Source organism: Stenella coeruleoalba (genome assembly GCF_951394435.1).
Source record: "Stenella coeruleoalba genome assembly, chromosome: 18".
Classification (NCBI taxonomy): domain Eukaryota; kingdom Metazoa; phylum Chordata; class Mammalia; order Artiodactyla; family Delphinidae; genus Stenella; species Stenella coeruleoalba.
The window spans coordinates 21,518,186-21,545,308 of record NC_137164.1 but is presented as its reverse complement, the minus strand read 5'-3'; the positions used below and the strand labels follow the sequence as shown (position 1 = coordinate 21,545,308).

At 38.8% G+C, this 27,123-nt stretch overlaps 1 protein-coding gene across 3 annotated transcripts in view; it reads right to left on the bottom strand.

The window, feature by feature from the left end:
• NUFIP1 (nuclear FMR1 interacting protein 1) overlaps positions 1 to 27,123 on the bottom strand; it is a 70,798-nt gene that overhangs the window by 40,098 nt on the left and 3,577 nt on the right. For all 3 annotated transcript variants that reach the window (XM_079903466.1, XM_079903467.1, XM_079903465.1), the window contains exons 3-7: positions 26,673 to 26,771; positions 25,872 to 25,934; positions 25,144 to 25,220; positions 8,973 to 9,065; positions 4,687 to 4,880 (exon numbers count right to left, since the gene is read on the bottom strand). In XM_079903466.1, the coding sequence (XP_079759592.1) occupies positions 4,687 to 4,880; positions 8,973 to 9,065; positions 25,144 to 25,220; positions 25,872 to 25,934; positions 26,673 to 26,771 (526 nt within the window). The remainder of the gene's footprint in view (positions 1 to 4,686; positions 4,881 to 8,972; positions 9,066 to 25,143; positions 25,221 to 25,871; positions 25,935 to 26,672; positions 26,772 to 27,123) is intronic.

The following is a 27,123-nucleotide window of genomic DNA, read 5'->3' as shown; positions in this document are numbered from 1 at the left end:
GTATATGTATAACTGATTCACTTTGCTGTCCACTTGAAACTAACACAACACTGTAAGTCAACTATATTCCAATAAAAATTTAAAAAAAAACAGAAACCATAAAAAATAAACATAAAATAACGAAAAAGATCCCTGAGTAATATTTTAAGGTCTTATACAATTTAATATTAACGTGTGTTAAAAATTTTGATGGGCCTAATTTAGGATAATAAAAGTTTCTATAATTGAATAAAAATTAAGAAAAAATTTTAAAATTAAAATAATAAAAACACCAGTACAAAAATAATAGCAATGAAGATTATAAAATCAAACTTTAAAAACATTATAGGGGCTTCCCTGGTGGCGCAAGTGGTTGAGGGTCCGCCTGCCGATGCAGGGGACACGGGTTCGTGCCCCGGTCTGGGAAGATCCCACATGCCGCGGAGCGGCTGGGCCCGTGAGCCATGGCCGCTGAGCCTGCGCGTCCAGAGCCTGTGCTCCGCAACGGGAGAGGCCACAACAGTGAGAGGCCCTCATACCACAAAAAAAAAAAAAAAAAGCATTATAAATACCAACTCCAATAATTTCTTTTACTGTTAAAAAAAGAAAATAGTGACACTTTTCTTAGGGGAAATCTCACCTCTCTCTCTCATACATACACATCATGTTCCCAATGACCAAAAAAATTTTTTTAAATCTAAAAATTATCACTAAACTATGAGTTTCTTGAAGGCAGGGAAAGACTTCACTGAATTATAGGGCTAGGCAAGCAAAATGTAGGACCTCAGTAAATCCCTATTGAAATTAAAATAACAAAAACCAAACTGCCCTTTGAATGTCTTACCCAACTCTAAACATTAGAAAAAGCTTCTCAACTGGCTTCTTTCTACAACTTATTTCTTTATTTGTGCCACCCTCCTCTCCCCCCACTATTTCCTATTGTCTTTATGGAACAAAGCACAATTATATGCTGTAACCCCAAGAAGATTTATAAATTCTCACAAAGAAAAAGCTATATATTGAAAAAGTCACTCTAAAAAAATGGGAACTTTGGTTTATAGTTTCCACACCTCAAAACCAGGTATTTAACAATGGGCATTCATGATTTCTGATGTGCCGGGCCAGCTTACTTTCTTACTTGAATGTCTACCTTTTTAACAACAGAAGCCACCTAGCTTACCTCGATGCATAGTTATTAGACTGATGTCCCAGTGTTCTATGACAATAGCTATATTTGTTATAATGAATGACTAACAAACTGGATCCTTCCTGTTTTGTGGACACTGAGGCACTTTAGTCAGTGATGCTCAGGACACATTACTGACCAGCTCCTTTCCTTCTAGCCCAGACAATACTTGTTAAAACCACGGGCCAGGAAAGCCATAGAACATGCTGTATTTAAACAAGAGCAGAGCACCACCAAGGAAATCTAGTGACAACAGGCCATACTCAAAACCCATAAGCTGAGAGACTCCAAATGACAGGCTTTCCTTTTGAAACAATGTCAATTCCCAATTTAAAGCATCTGCACAGGGACTTCCCTGGTGGCACAGTGGTTAAGAGTCCACCTGCCAATGCAAGGGACATGGGTTCAATCCCTAGTCCGGGAGGATCCCACATGCCGTGGAGCAGCTGGGCCCGTGTGCCACAACTACTGAGCCTGTGCTCTAGAGCCCGCTAGCCACAACTACTGAGCCCGTGCGCCTGGAGCCTGTGCTCTGCAACAAGAGAAGCCACCGCAATGAGAAGCCTGCGCACCGCAACGAAGAGTAGCCCCTGCTCACCACAACTAGAGAAAGCCCACGTGCAGCAGCGGGGACCCAATGCAGCCAAAAATAAATAAATTAATTTAATTTAAAAATTCTCCATCTTTAAAAATAAATAAACAAAGCATCTACACAATTAATGAGGGTTCACATACTACCAACTACCATCAAAAAAAGGTGGGCTCAGGCAGTGATTTTCTAAACGTGACATGAGGCTTATAGAGATTCTCAAGAGCTACTGTCTTCATTTTTAAAGTGAGCTTAGTGCTGAAAAGTGTGAACTGTGACATTTGAGCATGAATAGGGCCACGCTGTCACAATGCTACCCTGCCACTGACAACCTGAATAACAAGCACAACTAGATCTTAATGAAGGTTGACTGGCTCTGGCCCATGTGAAGGAAGCTGCTTCCAAACAAGGTAAAACTGATAAATTGGAAAGTCGAGAATCTGAGATATATACCTAGAGCATGTGAAAAAATGGTACATACGGTTTTCTGTAGCTATACCTGGAGTGGAAAGTTGAAAAACCAACACTCTGAAACATTGATTTGGAAAATGTGAAAGTCCAGAAGAAATCCCAGGTAAAGAACAACATAAATTTAAATGGAATCTTTCCTACAAAATTAAGCTACCATAATTTGATTGTTGGTATTCTGATTTCCTCAAAGAACAATATTATAAATTTACAGCTTACTTTTAGGATTTTTATATTCAAGACTTACATTTTCATCTCTGACCCTCAGAATAGCAAAAAGTTTCAACATTAAGCCAAAACAAAATTACTTGCTATCTCTCATTCAACTGCTCGTAGATCTGCCTGAATGCTTTCTACCATGAGGATGAAAGGCATTTAACTATTGTTTCTCAGGTCTAAGGTGTCTCTTGAAGACCTACATACAAATAGAGGCAAGATATACTCATCTTTTTGTTAGTGTTTCACCAGATTGATACACTGAAACACTTCTTTAAAAATGAGAAAACAGAATCACCCAACCAAAGCTAACAATGCAAAAACAGAGTATTCAGTGCTACAGAATCCTTCAAATGTTCATTTAGAAAATTGCATAAAGGGAAGAATTATGTAATTTTCAAATTAGTAACACTGCTTGTAACAGTAGTCTTCACATTTGTGTTTCAAGTATTTTAATGACATGGAAGTTTATATTTAGGTACAGATTGTATTTCATCATCAAGGTCACAAACTGTAAGTTTGAAGAAGTATGCGCGCTCTCTCCAACATTTTTTGAAGGAAAAAAAATCAGTGCCCAAGAGTAAATTCAGCCCTGGCCCAATGTCTTCTGTCTTTGCCTTGCTAGCAGCAAGGATAAGATGCCTTTTTAAACCTCTCTCCCACATCTCAACTATCCTAGACTCCTACAATATTTTTTTTGGCCAAATTCAGACTTCACGTGTAGAGGTAGTATAGTATACTAGGAGTCAGACACCTAAATTCTAATTCTGGCTCTGCCATTAATTAGCAGCATGACTAAGGTAAATTACTCACTCTAAGTTCCTTGGTTCGAAAATGGAAGTAGCATCTGTACATACGTAAAATGTTGTCAGGAGGAAAAGAGCTAACATATACAAAGCATTTAGAGCACAGTAAGTATTGGGTTGGCCAAAAAGTTCGTTTGGGTTTTTCCGTAACATCTTACGGAAAAACCCAAACGAACTTTTTGGCCAACCCAATACCTTAACTCAGTAATTGTCAGTTGGTGTTAAAATAATTTATTATTATTATTCCTACTAAATTTTACCTTGTCATTCTTAGACCAACATTCCCTTATGCCAAGATCTTTTTCCATCCTGATTTAGTCAATGAAGTAGTTATACCCCTGTTTCTTCCCATCCATAAATTCAGTAATCTGCCACGGGACTTCCCTGGTGGCAGTGGTTAAGAATCGCCTGCCAGTGCAGGGGACATGGGTTTGATCCCCGGTCTGGGAAGATTCCACATGCCGCGGAGCAACTAAGCCTGTGCGCCACAACTACTGAGCCTGTGCTCTAGAGCCCACAAGCCACAACTACTGAAGCCCGCGCACCTAGAGCCCGTGCTCTGCAACAAAGAGAAGCCACTGTAACGAGAAGCCCACACACCGCAATGAAGAGTAGCCCCCACTCGCTGCAACTAGAGAAAGCCTGCAGGCAGCAACGAAGACTCAACACAGCCAAAAATAAATAAATTTATAACATAATCTGTGATTGTCGTAGAAGCCGCTTTCCCCCAAGTTGAGCAGAGCCTGCTAGCAAACTTGCAATGTAACATCAGCAACACCCCTTTGCAAAAGAAGAATCACTAGCAACTGGATAAAGCCTCACATCGTTATTAGAAGGAAAGGCAGTAAAATATTTACATAAACATTTTTATTTTTCAGGAGAGAAATGAAGCCTTAGCGGTATCTTTCTGTGACAGCAACATTTTGGTCCTTTAATTTCTCAACTTATAAGCAAGAGTAAACTTATCTCCTAAATTCTAGAAGGAATTTAAGAAAAAACAATAAACACACATAAATATATTCTATTCATATTATTTACCCAAAGAGACCATGTTCATGCTGAGCAGCATAAATACTGGCTTCCATTGGAATTCCTGCTTTCTAGGTGGGAAAATTCACATAATGGTGCAAATCTGAATCCACAACATCTATACATTCAAAATAATCTTAAGAAAATTTCCAAGATTATATGATACTAAGGAAATTATCCAATAAATATAATCTTTCTCCCACATTCTGCCTGCCTCATGCATTCATTCCCAAGATTCAGAAAAAATGTCTTTAACAAGATTTTTGACAAAACACTCCTATTAAGAACAAAAGCATCATTCTACCTTTTTACATTTTTTGCCATTAAACTCTCCCCAAACAAGGATGTGAAGAATCAATTTCTGCATCACTGGCTATACTCTTAAAAACACGGTGTTTTCTTATTTAGCTTACCGGAATCGGTGTTTACCAAAACACCCAGAGGGTCTGAATTTGCCTCGGGTGTACTTTCAGGCTTCGAACCACACAAGGGATTGCCTGACCCCATGGCTGCTCTCTGTCCAGCACGACCATTTTTCCATTTGTGACGTTTGCCAGGACTTCTGATTTTTGCCGTCTGTGAATGTCTGGCCATCCCCTTCATCTTGCTGGAGTAAGAAAAATGCAATTCTTAATATAAAAGGCACTGACCTTTCAAGAAAAATTTGCAAAAGATTACTGAATGCAAAAGAAATTTAGCTGTCAATCACCTGTCACCAAGTACATTAAAGAGACCAGAATAAAATAAATTCAATGGCTTCCAAAGTAGAACTTTAAAAGGATAACATACCACAATATACCATACTTTATCAATTCCAAATTGCACATTTCCTCCCATAATGTAATCCCTCTGAAATTGGGCTATGTTGTACAATCAACAGCAAGTGAATTTAATTGGCAGCATTCTTTCATTCCTATTATACATTAAGATAAAATGCTCCTTAGACTTTACAATGTGCATTAACTCTTATCTCCTTAATTGTAAGTAGCCTTAAAGTTTCTGACGCTTTTACAAATATGCTACCTTGTTTCTTGTTTAAACTTCATGGTAACTCCTTAAAATAGATTAGACAGGTATTATTCTCTTCACATTACAGGAGGATAAACTTAAAGATCATAGACCAAGCACAATTTCACGGCTAGCTCAAATCAAGCGCCCTCTCAAACCACAGCAATTACTACTCTTAGGAGGAAACAAATACTTATGTGAGCACATACTTATGTAAACTATGCATAGGAAAACAAAGACCATTTAAAAAAAAGGTTCATTACATATACTCTCAATGGACAATAAAACAAAGTAAGAAAATAATACCAAGGCACATAATGATCAAATTGCTCAAAGCTAGTGAAAAAGAGAAAATCTTAAAAGCAGTCAGAGATAAAAGGTATTTTATATAGAGGAACAAAATGACAGCAGATTTCTCTTGGAAACAATGCAAATAAGAAAACAATGGGGCAACATCTTTAAAATACTATAAAATTTTTAGAAAACTGTTAACCTAGAATTACTTATCTAGCAAAAATATCTTTCCAATAGGAAGGTAAAATAAAGATCTTTTCAGACACACAGAGCTGAAAGAAGTCATCTCCAGCAGACCCTCACCCTCACTACAAGAAATGTTATAGTAAGTCTTTCAGGCAAAAGGAAAATGGTATCAGATGGAAAGACAGATCTACGCTAAAGAATGAGGAGTACCAGGCTTCCCTGGTGGCGCAGTGGTTGAGAGTCCGCCTGCCGATGCAGGGGACACGGGTTCGTGCCCCGGTCCGGGAAGATCCCACGTGCCGCAGAGCGGCTGGGCCTGTGAGCCATGGCTGCTGAGCCCGCGCGTCCGGAGCCTGTGCTCCGCAATGGGAGAGGCCACAGCAGTGAGAGGCCCGTGTACCGCAAAAAAAAAAAAGAATGAGGAGTACCACAAATAGTAACTATATAGGCACCCCAACCATCAGCTAACAAACCACCAGCTGTGACTAAGGCTTGTCAAGATCACCAGATAACCCCCAGCTGACCCCAGATATCTGAGCAGTTAAGACTATCATATGGAGAAAAAAAAAAAAAAGACACCTATTAAGGGTAAAAAGGCAAGCCACAAATTGCAAGACTATATATATCTGCACTACCTATACTCTACGCAAAAAAGTATTTGTATCTAAATAAATAACCGCTACTAATCAAGAAAAGCAACCCAATTAAAAGGTGGTCAATAGCACTTGTGTTTGTTTGATTTCTCGACAAAGACTTCTAGACAGGGGCAAAAATAAATCCTTTTTTGCAACCCAGAACTCACTGTTCAGTAAGAGTTTTGATACAGGTAAGAAGGAACATGATACCTAAAAGAGAATCAAGTGATGGGGTGTACTGATAAACATAAAGATTGCTTCCAGGACTATAGAGCTGATAATTTCCCTCATATCTTAAGCTTTTAAATTATCAGCTGTATTGATTTAGTACTCTAATTTTAATGTTGACATGAAACAAAGATGGCTTCCTTTTTTAAGCTTGTATCTTGAACACAGTGTCTGGATTTTAAAAAGGTATTGGCATATCCCAATGATCTGTACTGTACTAGGGTGTGATGGCTTAGGAGTGAATACGATTTGAACCTAACACATTTTTAGAGGATGTCAAATTGAGAAACAAGCAGATCCATCTCCTGACCCTAAACATGGTCCTAAAGTAAATCGCTTGAGGAATTTGGATCCCAAAGATTACAGGTGTGGAATTTTGAAGCGTGTCCATATTCCCCTGGAGATCAAAGAAGCCCAACTAAAAGAATTGTGGGCTAACATAACAACTTCTTTTTGAAAGGGCTATTTTATCTTGAAGATTATGAGTTTGGAGGAACTAAGGTGATTGGCAGTGGAAAGAATCAGAACACGTGAAATTCCTCAAAAATTTATTGACAAATAATTTTGTCTATGTTACATATAATTTAAAAATCGCTTTAAAAAAAATGGTCAAACACTTGAACTGGCACTTCACAAGAGAATATCGACATGACGGATAAGCATATAAAAAGATGTCCAACATCGTTAGTCACGAGGGAAATGGTATAACATGAAGAAAAGGTATAACAATACTATGCATTGACCAAGACACACAGCAGTTAGATGCAGAGTCAGTAGGAGTATAAATTAGTACAAGTGTTTTGGAAAACTGTTTGACTACATCTATTATAACTAAATATCTAGTATGACCTAGTGTGTGTGTGTGTGTGTGTGTGTGTGTGTGTGTGTATGGCCAATGTAAACAAGAAACAAGTACTTATGTCCACAAAAGACACTTAAAAGAATGTTCATAGTAGCTTTATTCATAATAGCCCAAATTGGAAACAACCCAAATGACCAATAGTAGAATGAATATATATTCTCACAATTAAGTTCTATATAGCAACAAGAATGGATTTACAGCTATACACAACAATATGGATGAATCTCACAAGATAATTTTGAGCCACAGAAACTATACGCTAAAGAAGACACATCAATACTATATGATTCCACTTATACAAGGTTCTAAGAACAGGTAAAATAAATTTATGATGATAGAAATCAGAAAAGAGGTTACCTTTGTGGGGAGGCATGGAACTAAGGATAGCCTACGAAAGAAACCTTTGTAAGGTAAGACGTTCTATGTATTATTAATGTGTGGAAGTTACATGGGTATGTAGGTATGTGAACGTATATAAATTCATTCAGTTGTACACTCAATACAAAACAAAATGGAAAAAATTCTATGAATGTGAGGCACTGGGGAAAATGGGATGTCTCGTACACTGCTGGTGGGAGAGTAAACTACAATAGCTTCTATGATAGGTATTTGGCAGTCACCTATCAATATTATAAATGCACATGTCTTTTGACTCAGCAAAACCACTTCTAGGAATCCATGCTCAGAAATATCTGCACATGTGTAAAATATATGTACAGGGCAATAATGGCAACTTTTTATTAGTAAAAGATTGGTGAAAACTTAAATGTCTGTCAATAGAGAATTTTTTTGTTTAAGAAAAAAAAAGACCCTTTGGGATATTCTTATGCTTCTTACACACCCTCAGAGAATGAGGAGTCTTGTTTATATGTCAATATAGGACAATCTCCAAGTATATTATTTGGCTAAAAAAGGCAAGACGTACAATAGTATCAAAAAAGGAAGGGCTTCCCTGGTGGCGCAGTGGTTGAGAGTCCACCTGCCAATGCAGGGGACGCGGGTTCATGCCCCGGTCCGGGAGGATCCCACGTGCCGCGGAGCGGCTGGGCCCGTGAGCCATGGCTGCTGAGCCTGCGCGTCTGGAGCCTGTGCTCCGCAACGGGAGAGGCCACAGCAGTGAGAGGCCCGTGTACCGCAAAAAAAAAAAAAAAGGAAAAAAAAAAGACTATTATCTATGTGCTGTATAAAGATGAAATATCTCTAGAAAGATAAAATGCGTTGCCTCTGGGAAGAACTGTTTAGCTAGGATACAAAGACAGAAGAGACTTGTTACTGTAAATCGTTTTGAAAACCACATAAATGTAGGGTATTACTTATTTTTAAATATAATTTTTAAATTTTTAAATAAAAAAGTTACAAAAGCAAATATTTCAGAATTGAAAGTGTAGAGGGTTTAGGATTTGGGTGTATGCTTTTTTATTATTTATAAGTACATACATTCATTTAAAATAAGCATTGAGGGTGCAAGCAATTTTAAGGAACTTACCCATACTGTGTCGTTGTCAACACTGCTCCTCTCTTTTCCTTTTCAATTTTTAACTTTTTCTTCCTTTCGATATTAGCCAGAGTTGGGTAATTTCTAGAGAACAATAAAAGTCCATTATAAAAGGGCTTTTAGAGTAAATTTTAATTATGCAATCAAGCAATTGTTGCATTTAACAACTTTTGTTTAATGACTAATGCAGTAAATTGATATAAACTTTTAATTCCTTCTGGAATTTTTTTAAGGGTGAAAAAGTAGACTGTAACAATGCTACTCAAAGTATATACCAGCTGCCAGTCCAAACTCTGCTACCAGTCTGTTACCAAGTAAGAAGCTTACAATAGAATTTAAACCAAATGTATCACATAATGTGCTGAAACTCATATATAGAGTTCATTTATTTGGCACATACCCATAAATACTATAAACAAAAAGGTATTTTCTTATGCATCTACTTATGCAAATACATACTAGGAGGTATATCCAAAGTTACCAAGATGAGGAAGAGACAGTTCTTAAAAAAAAAGCTACAGTCTACCAGGAAGGTTAAGAAAAGCATGGTTATTTCTAAAGACTAGTTATAACAAGACAAAATATTAAGCATCCCAAGGAGTATAAGGGAGGTTGGGAAGGAAAGATCCTATCTAGATGGAGAAATCCACAAAGAAAGGAACATGAAAGACACTGGTCTTAAATGGTGTTAAGAGACAAAAATCTGAAGGAAAAGCGTCAGCATGTGCTTTGTTTTTTTTTTTGGCCACGCCACATGGCCTGTGGGATCAACCAGGGATCGAACCCATGCCCCATGCAGTGGAAGCACAGAGTCTTAACCACTGGACTGCCAGGGACCTTTTTTTTTTTCTTTTTTTGGTCAGAGTGTTCTAAGCAAAGAATGCAGACAAACCAAGGCCTCAGAATGTGTGAGAGAATGGCAAGTGGTTCATTCTTAAAGAAACAGTTACAGGCAATCAGACCAGAAAGGCAGGTTGGGGCCAAAATGTGCCTCGAATGCCAGACGAGAAAGCTATTTTTAATTCAGTGGCGTTGGGGAGCCACTGAAAGTTATGAACAGGGAAAGATATGAACAAGGCAGTGAAAAGAATTAAATCTGACAGCAGCGTGCAAGACGAATTGCTCTGACAAAGCTTTCTTTGTTCCTTAGCACAGCTGTGTGGTGATGGGGGCACCAAACTTCGGTGGTGAGAGGAACAGATACTAGGAGCATAAAAAGCACGAAAGGAGGGGAACACAGACAGCCCTCTACCACTCAGCCTGGCTGCTCATTAGAGTAAATTTTGAGAAACATCAACACATCATGTTCTGCCATCATTTCGAGGACACTGTCTCTACCCCCTTCTTTTTTTAACATCTGCATCACTGACTGGGATAGCACAGACAATAGAAGCCCATGGGCTGGGCACACTGGAAGATAAGAATAGAAATGACATTGAGTAAGTGGTGAAGTAATCAGAAAAAGAAAGGCAATGAATTTCAGTGAGGACAGTGCAAAGCAATCTATCCAGCCAAGAAAAATAAACTCCACAAATAAAAGATGATTAATGTACAAGTTATAAATAAACATAAGAGGAAAAGATCAAGGTCACAGGAGATAAAAATCTGACAGGCAGTCAGCACCACATGAGTACAGTTTTGGAAAGCAAACATAATCTAAGGCGATATGAAATGGACTCTGGCACAGGTACAAGTGTGAAATCATCCTCTCATGACACTCAAAGGTGATCAGAAACTCTCAGGGCACTGCATCCAGCTTTGTACTTCTAAACTGAAAAGGAATGTTAAGGAAAAATAAAACTTGGAGGGGATTCAAAAGAGACTCAAAGATGATTAACAGGATGAAAAAATAAAACCTCTGAAGAAAGATGAAAGGAACTAGAACTATTTGCAGCCTTTAAAAGAGGGAGAGAAGTGACAAAAAATGATCTTACAGAGAAGATGGCAGCCAGCTGTTCTCAACCTGAAGACAAACTACACCGAAGCAGAAATGATGAGGAAAAGGTGATGACTTTCACAGGCACCACAGTGTCTAGACGTGTAACTCACAGCTAATCAACACTCTTCACACCTCTGAAATTCACTTATTCTTAGTCTTAAAAAAGTTAAAGAAACACAAAATGTGTTTCTTTAACGTTTTTCTTCTGAGTGTTACAGAGCAACCCTTAACATGTTGGGTCATATGCTAAACATAAAGACTTGGTCCTACAGTGTTTCATGTATAAGCAAGGAGCTATGTAAATGTTTCTCAATGATAAGGAATATAAACAGTTTGTTACAGGAAGTGGATTTTAGGTGAGATATAATAAAGAATTCCTTGAATGAGACATCAAGAATGTTGTGGAAACTCCTTTGGTGGAAGTCTTTTAAAACAGCTCACTTCTTCTTTCTGGCTGACTGAAGTGTCACCTTCCTAAAGGTACGGGATTTTTATATCCCTTCCAAAGTTATAAGATTCTATATATCAGTGCTTAAATTAATAAAATTTTCTTGCAAAAGTTATACCATTCTTATTTACATAGAACATAGAGACTAAAAACTAGGGAAAACAAGGGTACCAGAGAGCAAATTATCCCCCCAAATGGGAAACCAGAAACACAAGACCTAGTTATACATACAACAATAATCAGAAGCCCCTTCCAGCAACATACTAGTGAGATACAAGAATAAGGAAAAGTCTGGATCTTTGATAAAGGACACAGTTCAGGTTTCTAAATTACACAAATCCAGAGAAATCTGTGGAGAAAAATCACAAATTGTGTTACATTGTACAATTACATACCAATAAAATTTAGTCCAATATCTCCTGGTAGAGAATGGATGTTATAAAGCTATAAAGACTGTGACAAGTGGTATTTTCACAGTTGGTTTCTCTATTTTTATCTGCTAAAATCACTTTTCTCCCTACTTCCATCTTTTCCCAACACTCCAAAAGGAAGTGGCCCTGAAACCGTATGCTCTCTATCTTGCTCTCTTCTCCCTCTTTCATTTCTTACCCCCTCTTTGTCTTCCCCTTGCCTAAGCCTTTAAGCCTCCAGTGACAATCCTTAAGCCCCAGAGTCAATAAATTAGCAACATGGAACCAACCATTATCTTAGCACATCTCATTCTGGTTACCCTTCTCTTTCCTTATACTCAAATCACCACCCACTCCTTGGCTTTTCCCTTAAGCCTCTTCTGTAGAAAAACACAATCCCTCTTTATTCTCCCTGAATCACAGCTACTTCAACACTACTGCATTTTTATTTCAAAGTCTTTCCAAACTTCAAAAAGATGTAGCATTCTTTAGGAGCACAGCCCCTCTGCTGGAAAGCCCCTCTCTGAAAGAACTGGGGACACAGCTGCAAAGCGTTTCCTCAGAGCCACAGTGTATTAAAATAAATAACACAACTACTCCACCTAGTGGACTCCAAATCTGCCGTGAAGTATGTTTCAACATCTCAAAAATAAGAGGTTCGGGAAACGAACCTCTACCACGCATTTTTCCTAATGCCAAATCATACAGCATTTGTACCCGACAGGAATTAAGAAAAAATAACTACCGGTTTTTTTTGGCTAGGATTTCTTTTTTTGCAGGTTATTAGTGGAAAGCCTTAAAGTTTTTAATTAAACACAACTATGGATGTTTGTCAGAACTATGCATTAAAAAAGAATAAACTTCACCTTCAAATAAATTGGAGGGGGAGGGAAGGGGTGGCACGACCCCTCTCACAAGAAGTCCTGCAAAATGAACTGATTGCCCTGCCTTCCAAAGACGCCAGCTATCCCTTGACCAGACACTGTTATCCCCACACAGCAAAAATTAATGCTTCAGTTGCCTGTGCTCTCACGGCCACCTACGGATATTCTTCCCACGTCTCCCATTAGAGTGAGGGTCTTAAAGGCAAGAGTCTACTACTATCTCTTTTCAGTAACCTTGGCCATATATAAAACAATCTTTGCCTTTTCAAATACTGAATGCTTACCTCTAATTTCAAGCTAAACTCTTGTCAGGAAGTTATTCAAAGCTATAATGTACATCAACATAAATTCAAAGGTGGCTGAGAGTTCTCGATTACATTACAAAACCAAACTAGTCTTCTACCAGGGACTTTAGAGAAACACGTGCTACCTAAGCTAGTTTGCATCTTCAAATGTTAATATTCCTTAAGTTTCTCTAGCCAGTGGAATTTTTTCCTTTAAAGCACTTGTTGCACAAAACCACAAGGTGGCAGAGTTCACGTTCAAATGGGGAAAGCTACTGTAGAAAGTAATGCATTCAAATACAGATCAATTTGGTTTGTCTTAGTGATGATCTGTCCTACGTGGTGAGAATTTATTGTTCAAACCCACAGCAGTTTAAGTACCATTAGTTATATTACTGAATTCCAACTACAGTTATTAATCTGATCAACACTGCCCAATTTCTTTAACAATGACAAAAGTATAGTTTAAAACATAAATTAAAAATATGAATCTCAACAAGATTTCTCCAACCACTTACTTGTATATACCAAAATAGAATAACACCCATAATAAAAATATTTTCAAGCCCCATTTACATATATCGACATTTATAAACATCCCTTCTAGCCTATGGCACCATGGGATATAAACAGTCACACAAACCATGGTTCTTACATTTCTAAAGCTTGTAATTTATTTTTTTTAAAAAAGACACATAAGCAAAAAAGTTCATCAATAGTACCATAATGAGGGGCACATACACTAAGGAGGCAGAGGGGATACCACATTCAAAGAGGAACAAGATACCCCTCTAGGCAGATAAGGAAAAATACTCCCAAAATTTTAGTCTGGCAGGATTTCAGCTGGACTAAAGCAGTGAGCAGAACTTCAAGGATAGAGAAGGGAGGATTTTCTGGAAGCAGCATGATCCAAACAGAGGTTAAAAGTTCAAAACACTTGTTTGGGATATGAAAAAGAAAAAAACCAAGTCTGGCTGGGACAAAGAACTCCTATAAGTAATGTGGGATTAATCAGGAAAGATATGTTAAGCCCACATTACAGTACCCTGACTGTCAGTTCTAAGGTGTTGTTTTCACTGGCATTTTACCTGGCTAAAATAAAATCAGTTTAACAAATTTATCTGTAAATTTTATTCGACATAGTCATCTGTGTAACTAAAAAATACATGCATACTAGCATCTCAATTTGCATGAAAAAAGAACAAACACAAAGAGAATAGCCTAACCTCGTTGGTCAAAGTCAATTCCTTAAGTGTGATCAACACTGCTGAGGTGTTCCTCTGCAGAGTGTACTTCAGCTGTGTGGTTTTCTTGAACAACACTTAGCAACTGAGCCAGGGCTGAGATTTTGCCAGGTGGGTGTAACGAAGGGCAACGGAATGAGGGAGCTGAGCTTCTGAGAGTGGTGGAAGTGACTTAAACTTGGCAGAGAAGCAAAGACAGAAGGGGGATGAGAGAAAAAGAAGGTAAAGGGGGTAAGAGGTGGGAGGCTTCAACTAGTCCGGGACCAGGTACAGGTGACAGTGAGACAGTTGGATGAAATGCAAATTATGACCAAAGAGGAGTAAGCCCAACTTCAAGATTTCCGGGGCAGAAAGTCCAGAAGATCCACAGGGTGGCCGTGAAAGTAAGTGGCAGAAACTGCATGGAGGTAAAGGACACTGGAAATTGGAAGGTAAAAAGGTGCCAGATGAAACTCTTTGCTGTAAGCTGTGAGTCTCAAAGTCAGCGGAATTCAAAGGATACACACTTCTCTTGGACCATCTATATATATGCCAAGGGCAGGGTGGTAAAGGCAACTGCAATCCGCCTTGTTAAGAATCACGGGGGAGGGACTTCCCTGGTGGTCCAGGGGTTAAGAGTCCGCCTTCCAATGCAGGGGATGTGGGTTCGATCCCTGGTTGGGGAGCTAAGATCCCGCATGCCGTGGGGCAACTAACCCTGCACACCGCAACTACTGAGCCTGAGCACTTTAGAGCCCACACGCCACAACTAGAGAGCCCACACGCCGCAACTACTGAGGCTGTGCCCTCTAAAGCTCGTGCACCACAACTAGAGACAAGCCCGCATGCAGCAACAAAGAGCCTGCACTCCACAACAAAAGATCCCATGTGCCGCAACGAAGATCCCGCTGCCGCAACTAAGACCCAATGCAGCCAAATAAATATTTTTTTAAAAAAAAAGAATCATGGGGGAGGCTGTCAGAGCTGCAGAGAGCTGTGGAGACAGATAGCAGGAAACTCCAAGAAGAAGGGCCAAGGAGCAATCATCTGGAATCCACGTCAAGGGGGCCCTACAAGTCACAAAACCAGTCACTTTTTGTTCTTGTTTTATTTGACCTTTCCACAGCAATCTGCACTGATAATCACATCTTCCTTCTTGAAATCCTCCCTTCTACTGGCTTCCACGACAGGTCATATTCTGAGTTTTCTTCTACTTCTCTGGCTCTTGCTCAGCAGGCTTGTTGGTTTTAACTCCCTTTTAGGCTATCTTCCCTCTCCACTCTATCCTCTCTCTGTGGGGTATATCTTCTGCATTCATGGTTTCATGATTTTAAAATATCTATCTCCAGCCAGTCTGGTCTGAGTCCCAATGCTTACACAACATCTTCAAATAGACATCTCAGAATCTCCTCATACTCAACGATGTCCTAAATCAACACCTCCAAATGTGATTCTCTTCCGGGATTCCCTGTCTGAGCAACAGGCACCACCTTTCACAAAGGTGCTTTCACAGAGGAACTTGGACATCTCCTCAAAACCTCTTTCCTCCTCAACCTCACAAATGTCCAACTACCAAACAGTGCCCATTTTTATGTTCTATATCCACCTAGTTCTGTCCCCACAACTGCCATCTTTCAAAAGCTTCTATCATCTCTTACCTATATTCAAGTTCCTATACTCATGCCAATCTGTCTGTGCACTAGCCCCTACCTCCCCTTTCTTCCTAATTAGGTCTAAGTTCAGCTCAACTGCCCTTTGTCAAGGAACACCCCACTCCTCCAGACTAGATGAGGTCCTTCCTCTTATATGCTGAGAAGGAGGGTAGAGTGGAGGACTGTGGGAGAGTAGAACAGCTAGAGACATAGTAGAACAGAATCACTGAAGCTGGCTACCATTAATTTAATAGTGGGTCCAATTTTCCCAGTTTATATAATGACTTAATTTAAACACTCGTTAGATATAAAAGAACCAAAGTTGGTTAATCAGGAACTCATTTCAGAACTTCCCTATTGCCTTAAGTGAACTCAAAACTTGAGAGACTCAACACCTTACTTAGTTAACTTCTCAGTTGCTTTATAATCATTGCTGACTAATAGCCATCATCATTCTCCTCAAAAGAATTAAACATATACAACAGGGGCTGGCACCACTGAGCTGCAACAACTTCCAACTGACCAAAGTCAGGGCAAAGTACCAGGGAAAAACCTTTGCAGGTAGGCAATTTCCAGTCCATCTAGCAGGATATAATCTTCAATACTGTCATCACCAGCTCTTTAAAAACTAAGTATCAGGAAGGGGAGCTAACTCTTCTTGTTTGACTATTCCTCTGTGCAAAATAGTAAGAAGAAGATACACCCAACAGATAAAAAACAAATAAGCAAAACAAACAGAAAACAAAAAACTAGAGTGAAGTGGAATCGTGAGAAGAAAAAAATTGTACCTGTAAAGAAGCCACCTAGAGGAGGCAAGGAGCTTTACATAAACTCCTTCGAATTCTTCACTAAGCCAAATCACGTCATGGTCCCAACTCCTGTGACTTCTAAGTTTGACCATGCAATTGGCTAAGGCTCCTTATCAATGCCAAGACTGGTTCTTCCCACACTGCACCATTTAACGGTAATTCAGTCCACAAATATTTACTCTCCACATACTAAATCCCAGGTACTACGCAGAGTGCAGCAGAATCAAAGAGGTCTAAGACTAGGGCCACCTATAATATAATGCAACAAACGCTATTGTGTTTGTATTAATAAGCTATGTATTCACACAGGAAGTAGTGAATAATGCTTTAGGGGAGGTTGGTCCGTGGACTGGCAGCCAATCCACACACTTATGTCAGGGTATAAATCAGCTATGTCCCTAAACAAAATATATTTAGTTCAGCTGACATGTTCTTCTTACGAAGACTTTCTCAATGAAGAAAGTAAGGTATAGATTTATATTCTGGTACAAGTTCCTTATCTTGTTACAGACTAGCACTCTGACAGCATTGAGATAGAGGAAATGAAGAAGAAGAAGAGAATGACAAATCAGGTGACACTTAAGACAGGTCTTAGGACTTCCCTGGTGGTCCAGTGGGTAAGACTCTGCATTCCCAATGCTGGGGACCTGGGTTCAATCCCTGGTCGGGGAACTAGATCCCACATGCGTGCAGCAAGTAAGAAGTAGTCCGCATGCCGCGACTAAGATCCAGCGTAGTCAAAATAAATAAATAAATACATGTTAAAAAAAACAAAACAGGGGGCTTCCCTGGTGGCGCAGTGGTTGAGAGTCCGCCTGCTGATGCAGGGGACACGGGTTCATGCCCCGGTCCAGGAGGATCCCACGTGCTGTGGAGCGGCTGGGCCCATGAGCCATGGCTGCTGAGCCTGCTCATCTGGAGTCCACAACGGGAGAGGCCACAACAGTGAGAGGCCAGCATACCGCAAAACAAACAAACAAAACCCAACAGGTCTTACAAGATAAATAAGATTCTGCCGGGAGATAAAGAGGAAAAGGCATTCTAGTATACCCTACTCCTGGTGGCCTAGATTCTTACCCTAGATTATTACATTTGTTAGCCAAGGATGCTCTTAAAATTCTATTAAATCCATTGAGTCCATGTTGACTGCTGACTGGCTGGACCCAGGTTTACTTGCTTAAGAATTAATTTCCTCTGATTGTCCTTCACCCTCATCTAACTCTTTACACAGTATTAATAAAGGATAGTTGTATACACATTTGCTGAATTCTATTTGTTCTTGGTTGGTTCTAAATCTTTACGTTTATGCTGGTTTTCCTCAGAATTACCTTTCAGGCTTTAAAGGGCAGTAGCTAACTCTCTCACATAACAGTGCAACATTTCACACAGCTCTTCACATACACACATACAGGGGCTTTAAGCTGAAAACTTTAAGTTGAATGAAGTACAACTTTAACCTGCTGGTTAAAAGTTTTTAAGTATCCTTCTTGACCTGTGAAGCGAACTCTTCCTATCTGAGGCTCTCCTCATTTTTCAATTCCAGAAAAACAGCTATTGACTTAAAAGTGCTGCTGACCATCCTAATAGCTCTGACTTGGTCTTCTGTTTCAGGATGAGGTATCCTGGTCCTATCCTGAGACAACAGCATCCTCATGGGATTTTTCATTGGTAGATTCTAGCTAGACATCTTCTAAGCTTTCTTCCCTTATAAGTATAAAGCTACAAGTCACATGGTAAGACTCAAATTTCTTAGACTTTAATTACAGGAAAACATTTCTCGTCTTTTTATGGATAAGGACAGGCACGTGTATATCTTGTCACTGCTGTACTCCCTCTGCCTAGCACACTCCAATCATTCAACAACTTTTTTAAAGTAATCAAAACAATAAACATAACAAAGTATTATACATTTTTTTAAAAAATAGCACTCACCCATCACTGCCTCAGTATTGAATATTTAACAGATGGGGCATGTAGTGGCTCCCCTCAAAGAGCAAGGTCCCATTATGACATCATTTATGAAGAGTTCCTATTAGGTCTACCAAAAGCTACATTCAAATAGCCTCATATAATATAGTTTACAGTCCTATTCCCTACTACCAACGTTATAAGGGAATGCAAGGAATCAAAACTGCAATAATAAATACTGTGTGTTTATTATACGTCAAGTAATGATACTCCCTAAGTCACTATATACCAATTCTGAAGAATGACAAAATTAGGACTGGTCATTTTCCATTGAATATTTGCAACATTATAAAAGACCAAATTTCCATGGGTAAGCCTGAACCAAGATGGTGGAGCAGAAGGGATGTGCTCTCACTCCTTCTTGCGAGAACACCAGAATCACAACTAGCTGCTGGACAATCATCGACAGGAGGACACTGGAACTCACCAAAAAAGATACCCTACATCCAAAGACAAAGGAGAAGCCACAGTGAGACGGTAGGAGGGGCGCAATCACAATAAAATCAAATCCCATAACTGCTGGGTGGGTGACTCACAAACCGGAGAACACTTATACCACAGAAGTCCACCCACTGCAGTGAAGGTTCTGAGCCGCACGTGAGGCTTCCCAACCTGGGGGTCCAGCAACAGGAGGAGGAATTCCTAGAGAATCAGACTTTGAAGGCTAGTGGGATATGACAGCAGGACTTCGACAGTACTGGGGGAAACAGAGACTCCACTCTTGGAGGGAACACACATGGTAGTGTGAGCATCGGGACCCAGGGGAAGGAGCAGTGACCCCATAGGAGACTGCACTAGACCTACCTGCTAGTGTTGGAGAGTCTCCTGCAGAGGCGGGGGGTGGCTGTGGCTCACCATGGGGACAAGGACACTGGCAGCAGAAGTTCCGGGAAGTACTCCTTGGCATGAGCCCTCCCAGAGTCTGCCATTAGCCCCACCAAAGAGCCCAGGTAGGCTCCAGTGTTGGGTCGCCTCAGGCCAAACAACCAACAGGGAGGGAACCCAGCCCCACCCATCAGCAGTCAAGCAGATTAAAGTTTTACTGAGCTCTGCCCACCAGAGCAACATCCAGCTCTACCCACCACCAGTCCCTCCAATCAGGGAACCTGCACAAGCCTCTCAGATAGCCTCATCCACCAGAGGGCAGACAGCAGAAGCAAGAAGAACTACAATCCTGCAGCCTGTAGAACAAAAACCACATTCACAGAAAGACAGACAAGATGAAAAGGCAGAGGGCTATGTACCAGATGAAGGAACAAGAAGAAACCCCAGAAAAACAACTAAGTGAAGTGGAGATAGGCAACCTTCCAGAAAAGGAATTCAGAATCATGATAGTGAAGATGATCCAGGACCTCAGAAAAAGAATGGAGGCAAAGATCGAGAAGATGCAAGAAATGTTTAACAAAGACCAAGAATTAAAGAACAAACAAACAGAGATGAACATTACAATAACTGAAATGAAAACTACACTAGAAGGAATCAATAGCAGAATAACTGAGGCAGAAGAACGGATAAGTGACCTGGAAGACAGAATGGTGGAATTCACTGTTGTGGAACAGAATAAATAAAAAAGAATGAAAAGAAATGAAGACAGCCTAAGAGACCACTGGGACAACATTAAACGCAACAACATTCGAATTATAGGGGTCCCAGAAGGAGAAGAGAGAGAGAAAGGACCAGAGGAAATATTTGAAGAGATTAGAGTCGAAAACCTCCCTAACATGGGAAAGGAAATAGCCACCCAAGACCAGGAAGCACAGTGAGTCCCATATAGGATAAACCAAAGGAGAAACACGCCAAGACACAAAGCAATCAAATTGGCAAAAATTAAAGACAAAGAAAAATTATTGAAAGCAACAAGGGAAAAACAACAAATAACATACAAGGGAACTCGCATAACGTTAACAGCTGACTTAGCAGAAACTCTACAAGCCAGATGGGAGTGGCATGATATACTTAAAGTGATGAAAGGGAAGAACCTACAACCAAGATTACTCTACCCAGCAAGGATCTCATTCAGATTCAGCAGAGATATTAAAACCTTTACAGACAAGCAAAAGCTCAGAGAATTCAGAACCACCAAACCAGCTTTAAAACAAATGCTAAAGAACTTCTCTAGGCAGGAAACACAAGAGAAGAAAAAGGACCTACAAAAACAAACCCAAAACAATTAAGAAAATGGTCATAGGAACATACATATCGATAATTACCTTAAACATGAATGGATTGAATGCTCCAACCAAAAGACACAGGCTCCAACCAAAAGACACAGGTTGGATACAAAAATAAGACCCATATATATGCTGTCTACAAGAGACCCACTTCAGACCTAGGGACACACAGACTGAAAGTGAGGGGATGGAAAAAGATATTCCAGTGCTCGCTTCGGCAGCACATATACTAAAATTGGAACGATACAGAGAAGATTAGCATGGCCCCTGCGCAAGGATGACACGCAAATTCGTGAAGCGTTCCATATTTTTTCCTAAAAAAAAAAAAAAAAAAAAAAGATATTCCATGCAAATGGAAATCAAAAGAAAGCTGGAGTAGCAATACTCACACCACATAAAATAGATTTTAAAATAAAGAATGTTACTAGAAACAAGGAAGGACACTACATAATGATCAAGGGATCATTCCAAGAAGAAGATATAACAATTATAAATATACATGCACCCACCATAGGAGCATCTCAATACGTAAGGCAACTGCTAACAGCTATAAAAGAGGAAATCGACAGTAACACAATAATAGTGGGGGACTTTAACACCTCACTTACACCAATGGACAGATCATCCAGACAGAAAATTAATAAGGAAACACAAGCTTCAGATGACACAATAGACCAGAGAGATTTAATTGATATTTATAGGACATGCCTTCCCAAAACAGCAGATTACACTTTCTTCTCAAGTGCACACGGAACATTCTCCAGGATAGATCACATCTTGGGTCACAAATCAAGCCTCAGTAAATTTAAGAAAATTGAAATCATATCAAGCATCTTTTCAGACCACAAGGCTATGAGATTAGAAATCAATTACAGCGAAAAAAATGTAAAAATTACAAACACATGGAGGCTAAACAATACACTACTTAATAACCAAGAGATCACTGAAGAAATCAAAGAGGAAATCAAAAAATACCTAGAGACAAATGACAATGAAAACACGACAATCCAAAACCTATGGGATGCAGCAAAAGCAGTTCTAAGAGCAAAGTTTATAGCAATACAAGCCTACCTCCAGAAACAAGAAACATCTCAAATAAACAATCTAACCTTACACCTAAAGGAACTAGAGAAAGAAGAACAAACAAAACCCAAAGTTAGCAGAAGGAAAGAAATCATAAAGATCAGAGTAGAAATAAATGAAATAGAAACAAACACAACAGTGGCAAAGATCAATAAAACTAAAAGTTGGTTCTTTGAGAAGATAAACAAAATGGATAAACCATTAGCCAGACTCATCAAGAAAAAGAGGGAGAGGACTCATTAAAATTAGAAATGAAAAAGGAGAAGTTACAACAGACACTGCAGAAATACAAAGCATCCTAAGAGACCACTACAAGCAACTCTATGCCAATAAATGGACAACCTGGAAGAAATGGACAAATTCTTAGAAAGGTATAACCTTCCAAGACTGAACCAGGAAGAAATAGAAAATATGAACAGACCAATCACAAGTAATGAAATTGAAACTGTGATTAAAAATCTTCCAACAAACAAAAGTCCGGGACCAGATGGCTTCACAGGCAAATTCTATCAGACATTTAGAGAAGAGCTATCCCCCACCCTTCTCAAACTCTTCCAAAATATAGCAGAGGGAGGAACACTCCCAAACTCATAATTTGAGGCCACCATCACCCTGATACCAAAACCAGACAAAGATACTCCAAAAAAAGAAAATTACAGACCAATATCACTGATGAATATAGATGCAAAAATCCTCAACAAAATACTAGCAAACAGAATCCAACAACACATTAAAAGGATCATACACCATGATCAAGTGGGATTTACCCCAGGGATGCAAGGATTCTTCAATATACGCAAATCAATCCATGTGTTACACCATATTAACAAATTGAAGAAGAAAAACCATATGATCATCTCAATAGATGCAGAAAAAGCTTTTGAAAAAATTCAACACCCATTTATGATAAAAACTCTCCAGAAAGTGGGCATAGAGGGAACCTACCTCAACATAATAAAGGCCATATGTGACAAACCCACAGCAAACATCATTCTCAATGGTGAAAAACTGAAAGCATTTCCTCAGGAACAAGATCAGGAACAAGACAAGGATGTCCACTCTCACCACTATTATTCAACATAGTTTTGGAAGTCCTAGCCATGGCAATCAGACAAGAAAAAGAAATAAAAGGAATACAAATTGGAAAAGAAGAAGTAAAACTGTCACTGTTTGCAGATGACATGATACTATACATAGAGAATCGTAAATATGCCACCAGAAAACTACTAGAGCTAATCAATGAATTTGGTAAAGTTGCAGGATACAAAATTAATGCACAGAAATGTCTTCCATTCCTATACACTAATGATGAAAAATCTGAAAGAGAAATTAAGGAAACACTCCCATTTACCACTGCAACAAAATGGATAAAATACCTAGGAATAAACCTACCTAGGGAGGCAAAAGACCTGTATGCAGAAAACTATAAGACACTGATGAAAGAAATTAAAGATGATACCAACAGATGGAGAGATATACCATGTTCTGGGATTGGAAGAATCAATATTGTGAAAATGACTGTACTACCCAAAGCAATCTACAGATTCAATGCAATCCCTATCAAATTACCAATGGTATTTTTTACAAAACTAGAACAAAAAATCTTAAAATTTGTATGGAGACACAAAAGACCCCAAATAGCCAAAGTGTTGAGGGGAAAAAATGGAGCTGGAGGAATCAGACTCCCTGACTTCAGACTATACTATAAAGCTACAGTAATCAAGACAATATGGTACTGGCACAAAAACAGAAACATAGAACAAGATAGAAAGCCCAGAGATAAACCCACGCACCTATGGTCAACTAATCTATGACAAAGGAGGCAAGGATATACAATGGAGAAAAGACAGTCTCTTCAATAAGTGGTGCTGGGAAAACTGGACAGCTACATGTAAAAGAATGAAATTAGAACACTCCCTAACACCATACACAAAAATAAACTCAAAATGGATTAGAGACCTAAATGCAAGACCAGACACTGTAAAACTCCTGGAGGAAAACATAGGAAGAACACTCTTTGACATAAATCACAGCAAGATCTTTTTTGAGCCACCTCCTAGAGTCATGGAAATAAAAACAAAAATAAACAAATGGGACCTAATGAAACTTCAAAGCTTTTGCACAGCAAAGGAAACCATAAACAAGACGAAAAGACAACCCTCAGAATGGGAGAAAATATCTGCAAACGAATCAACGAACAATGGATTAATCTCTAAAATATATAAACAGCTCATGCAGCTCAATATTAAAAAAACAAACAACCCAATTCAAAAATGGGGAGTAGACCTAAATAGACATTTCTCCAAAGAAGACATACAGATGGCCAAGAAGCACATGAAAAGTTGCTCAACATCACTAATTATTAGAGAAATGCAACTGAAAACTACCATGAGATATCACCTCACACCAGTTAGAATGGGCATCATCAGAAAATCCACAAACAACAAATGCTGGAGAGGGTGTGAAGAAAAGGGAACCCTCTTGCATTGTTGGTGGGAATGTAAATTGATACAGCCACTATGGAGAACAGTATGGAGGTTCCTTAAACAACTAAAAATAGAATTACCATATGACCCAGCAATCCCACTACTGGGCATATACCCTGAGAAAACCATAATTCAAAGAGACACATGTACCCCAATGTTTACTGCAGCACTATTTACAATAGCCAGGTCATGGAAGCAACCTAAATGCCCATCGACAGATGAATGGATAGAGAAGATGTGGTACATATATACAATGGAATATTACTCAGCCATAAAAAGGAACGAAATTGGGTCATTTGTTGAGACGTGGATGGATCTAGAGACTGTCAGTCAGAAAGAGAAAAACAAATACCGTACGTTAACGCATGTATGTGGAACCTAGAAAAGTGGTACAGATTAACTGGTTTGCAGGGCAGAAGTTGAGACACAGATGTAGAGGACAAACGTACAGACACCAGGGGGGAAAGCCACGGGGGGGGTGGTGGGGGTGGTGGTGTGATGAATTGGGTGATTGGGATTGACATGTATACACTGATGTGCATAAAACTGATGACTAATAAGAACCTGCTGTATAAAAACATAAATAAAATTCATTGAGGACTAATAACCTGCTGTATAAAAAAATAAATTAAATATTTTAAAAAATAAATAAAATAAAATTCAAAAATTTCAATAAATAAATAACAAAAGACGAAATTTCCTTTTTCAAATTGTTCCGTAGGGCCAGAACGGTCATTATTTTCAAGTCCTCAGCCTTGCCACAGTAAAAGAAAATTGTTTGACTAGTTCTTAACTCTTTACTCACTTTCTTCTTTCTTCCCTCCATCTTGCAATCTCCTCTGGAGTGTCTAACTTGATTTTCTTCATACCAGGAGCATGCGTCTAAGGGGAAAATGTCTGCTGAATATCAAGAAGTGTATTGTATGCTTTTGACTAAATCTCAAATGTTATGGGGGATAATGGAGACTGTGTGTCCAAAAGTAAATTTACTAGCAGAGACAATTTTAAAACTAAGTAAGCAAACTTTATCTATCCTTATTATGACTTTTCCTTTAAAGGAAAAAGAATTTTTCTCTTGTCTTTAGATTAGTACTACTGATAGGAAAAAAGTCATAATATCATTTTGGTTACAAAGTAAATGTCACCAAATACTTGATTGATATTAAATACCCAAATGAATTACCTACCAACCAAAGTTAAGAAAGTTAGCTAGAGAAATAATGAATATACAAAACAATTTGAAACAGCATGGTATAGTAAAACAGAATTTGCCATCATGAAATTCAAGTGCAGGGGTCAGCTCTGAGACCCTGGGCAAATCATTTTACCAATCTGTTAAATAGGGCCAAGATTTATTTACTTTACACAGTGGCTTACAAGGATAAAATTGAAGAGTAGATGTAAAAATGCCTTACAAAGTACACTGTTCTGTGAATGTTACTCGTTAGTAGGCTATGTAAATAGAGAGCTATGAAGATAATAAATCAATGAAATAAAAAGAGCATGTAACAAGCAAACAAAAAAAGAACTTACATTTCTCCAATGGAATTGGACAATCTTCTCATGTGCACTAAAAGAGCAATCTACCTCAGGGCACTGTAAGAATTTTTAAGAAAGGCTACTCAATGTTTTCCATAAAAAATTTACCTTACTACTATATATACAGACATATTCTGGTCATATTACATAGCATCCCATCTATGTGGTGTTATCACCGAATACCTAAAACAAAAATCACTCCAAACAGAGTTGCACTCTCTAAGTATATAGTACAGTAATGCGTATCATTTACTTCTCCACTTGAGTGAATGCACGACATCAGCAATGTTGTAAGATGTTCTTAATTCCTAAAGTTAAGGGGCACGCCTACAAACTGAAAGAGAACCTTTCCAAACTAAGAACTTTCTTTTTAACTTTTTTACTTCTCAAATATCCTGGTTAAAAGTACCTAATACGGTGTAAACCATCCGTAGACGGTGCTGGGCCAAGGCAAATTACACTGTGTGGTTAGTCAAGGGCAGCCTTAAAGGAGAAAGAACTCACAAAGGCGCACGGAGCAACCGGAGGAGAGGCCCAGCCTCTCACAGAGCAGACGAGGCGCATACATACAAACAGCTGCCAGACCTCCCTTCTCTTTTACTGTCATCTCACACTTCCTGAAGCAGTGGGCTTCCCACCCTCAAACTGCAAATCCCAGAGTTACTGTCCCAATTTGGCAAGTCATCTAACAACATTTCTATGAAAACTATAAACTTTTAAGGGAAGGAAGCTCAGAATTTCTACCAAATACCCCCATTTTGCTAAATAAATATCAGGACAACTAAGAAAACCTACTTTCATATGTTCGGACATGTGTTTATCATACTTCTCTTGATTTTTAAAACCACGATCACAGGTATCACAAAAATAGTGAAAAACTGGTTCCTTTCTTTTCTGCAAACAAAAATGAAGAGGCATTAGGCTTTTGGTGAGAACTCTAATCATCAGTAAAAATACAGTACATATTTTGATTCTTCACACAACCCTTACAGGTGGCAAACACTTCTGAATACATTTTTAATGAAGGGATGATTCTGTTTTTATTTTTAACAAATACATTAGGAAAAGCCAGGCTTGTTAAAAAATTTTAAATCTGAGTAAAGCTAATATAAATTGTGAGTAGATTTAAAATTGGTAATCTAATTAAAACTTAATAGACCATATGTCAAAATGACCTAAAAATAAATATTCAGGGTAAAAACAGTATTTCTTCTTTTAGGAAAAACAAGTGCGTGCGTGCGTGTGT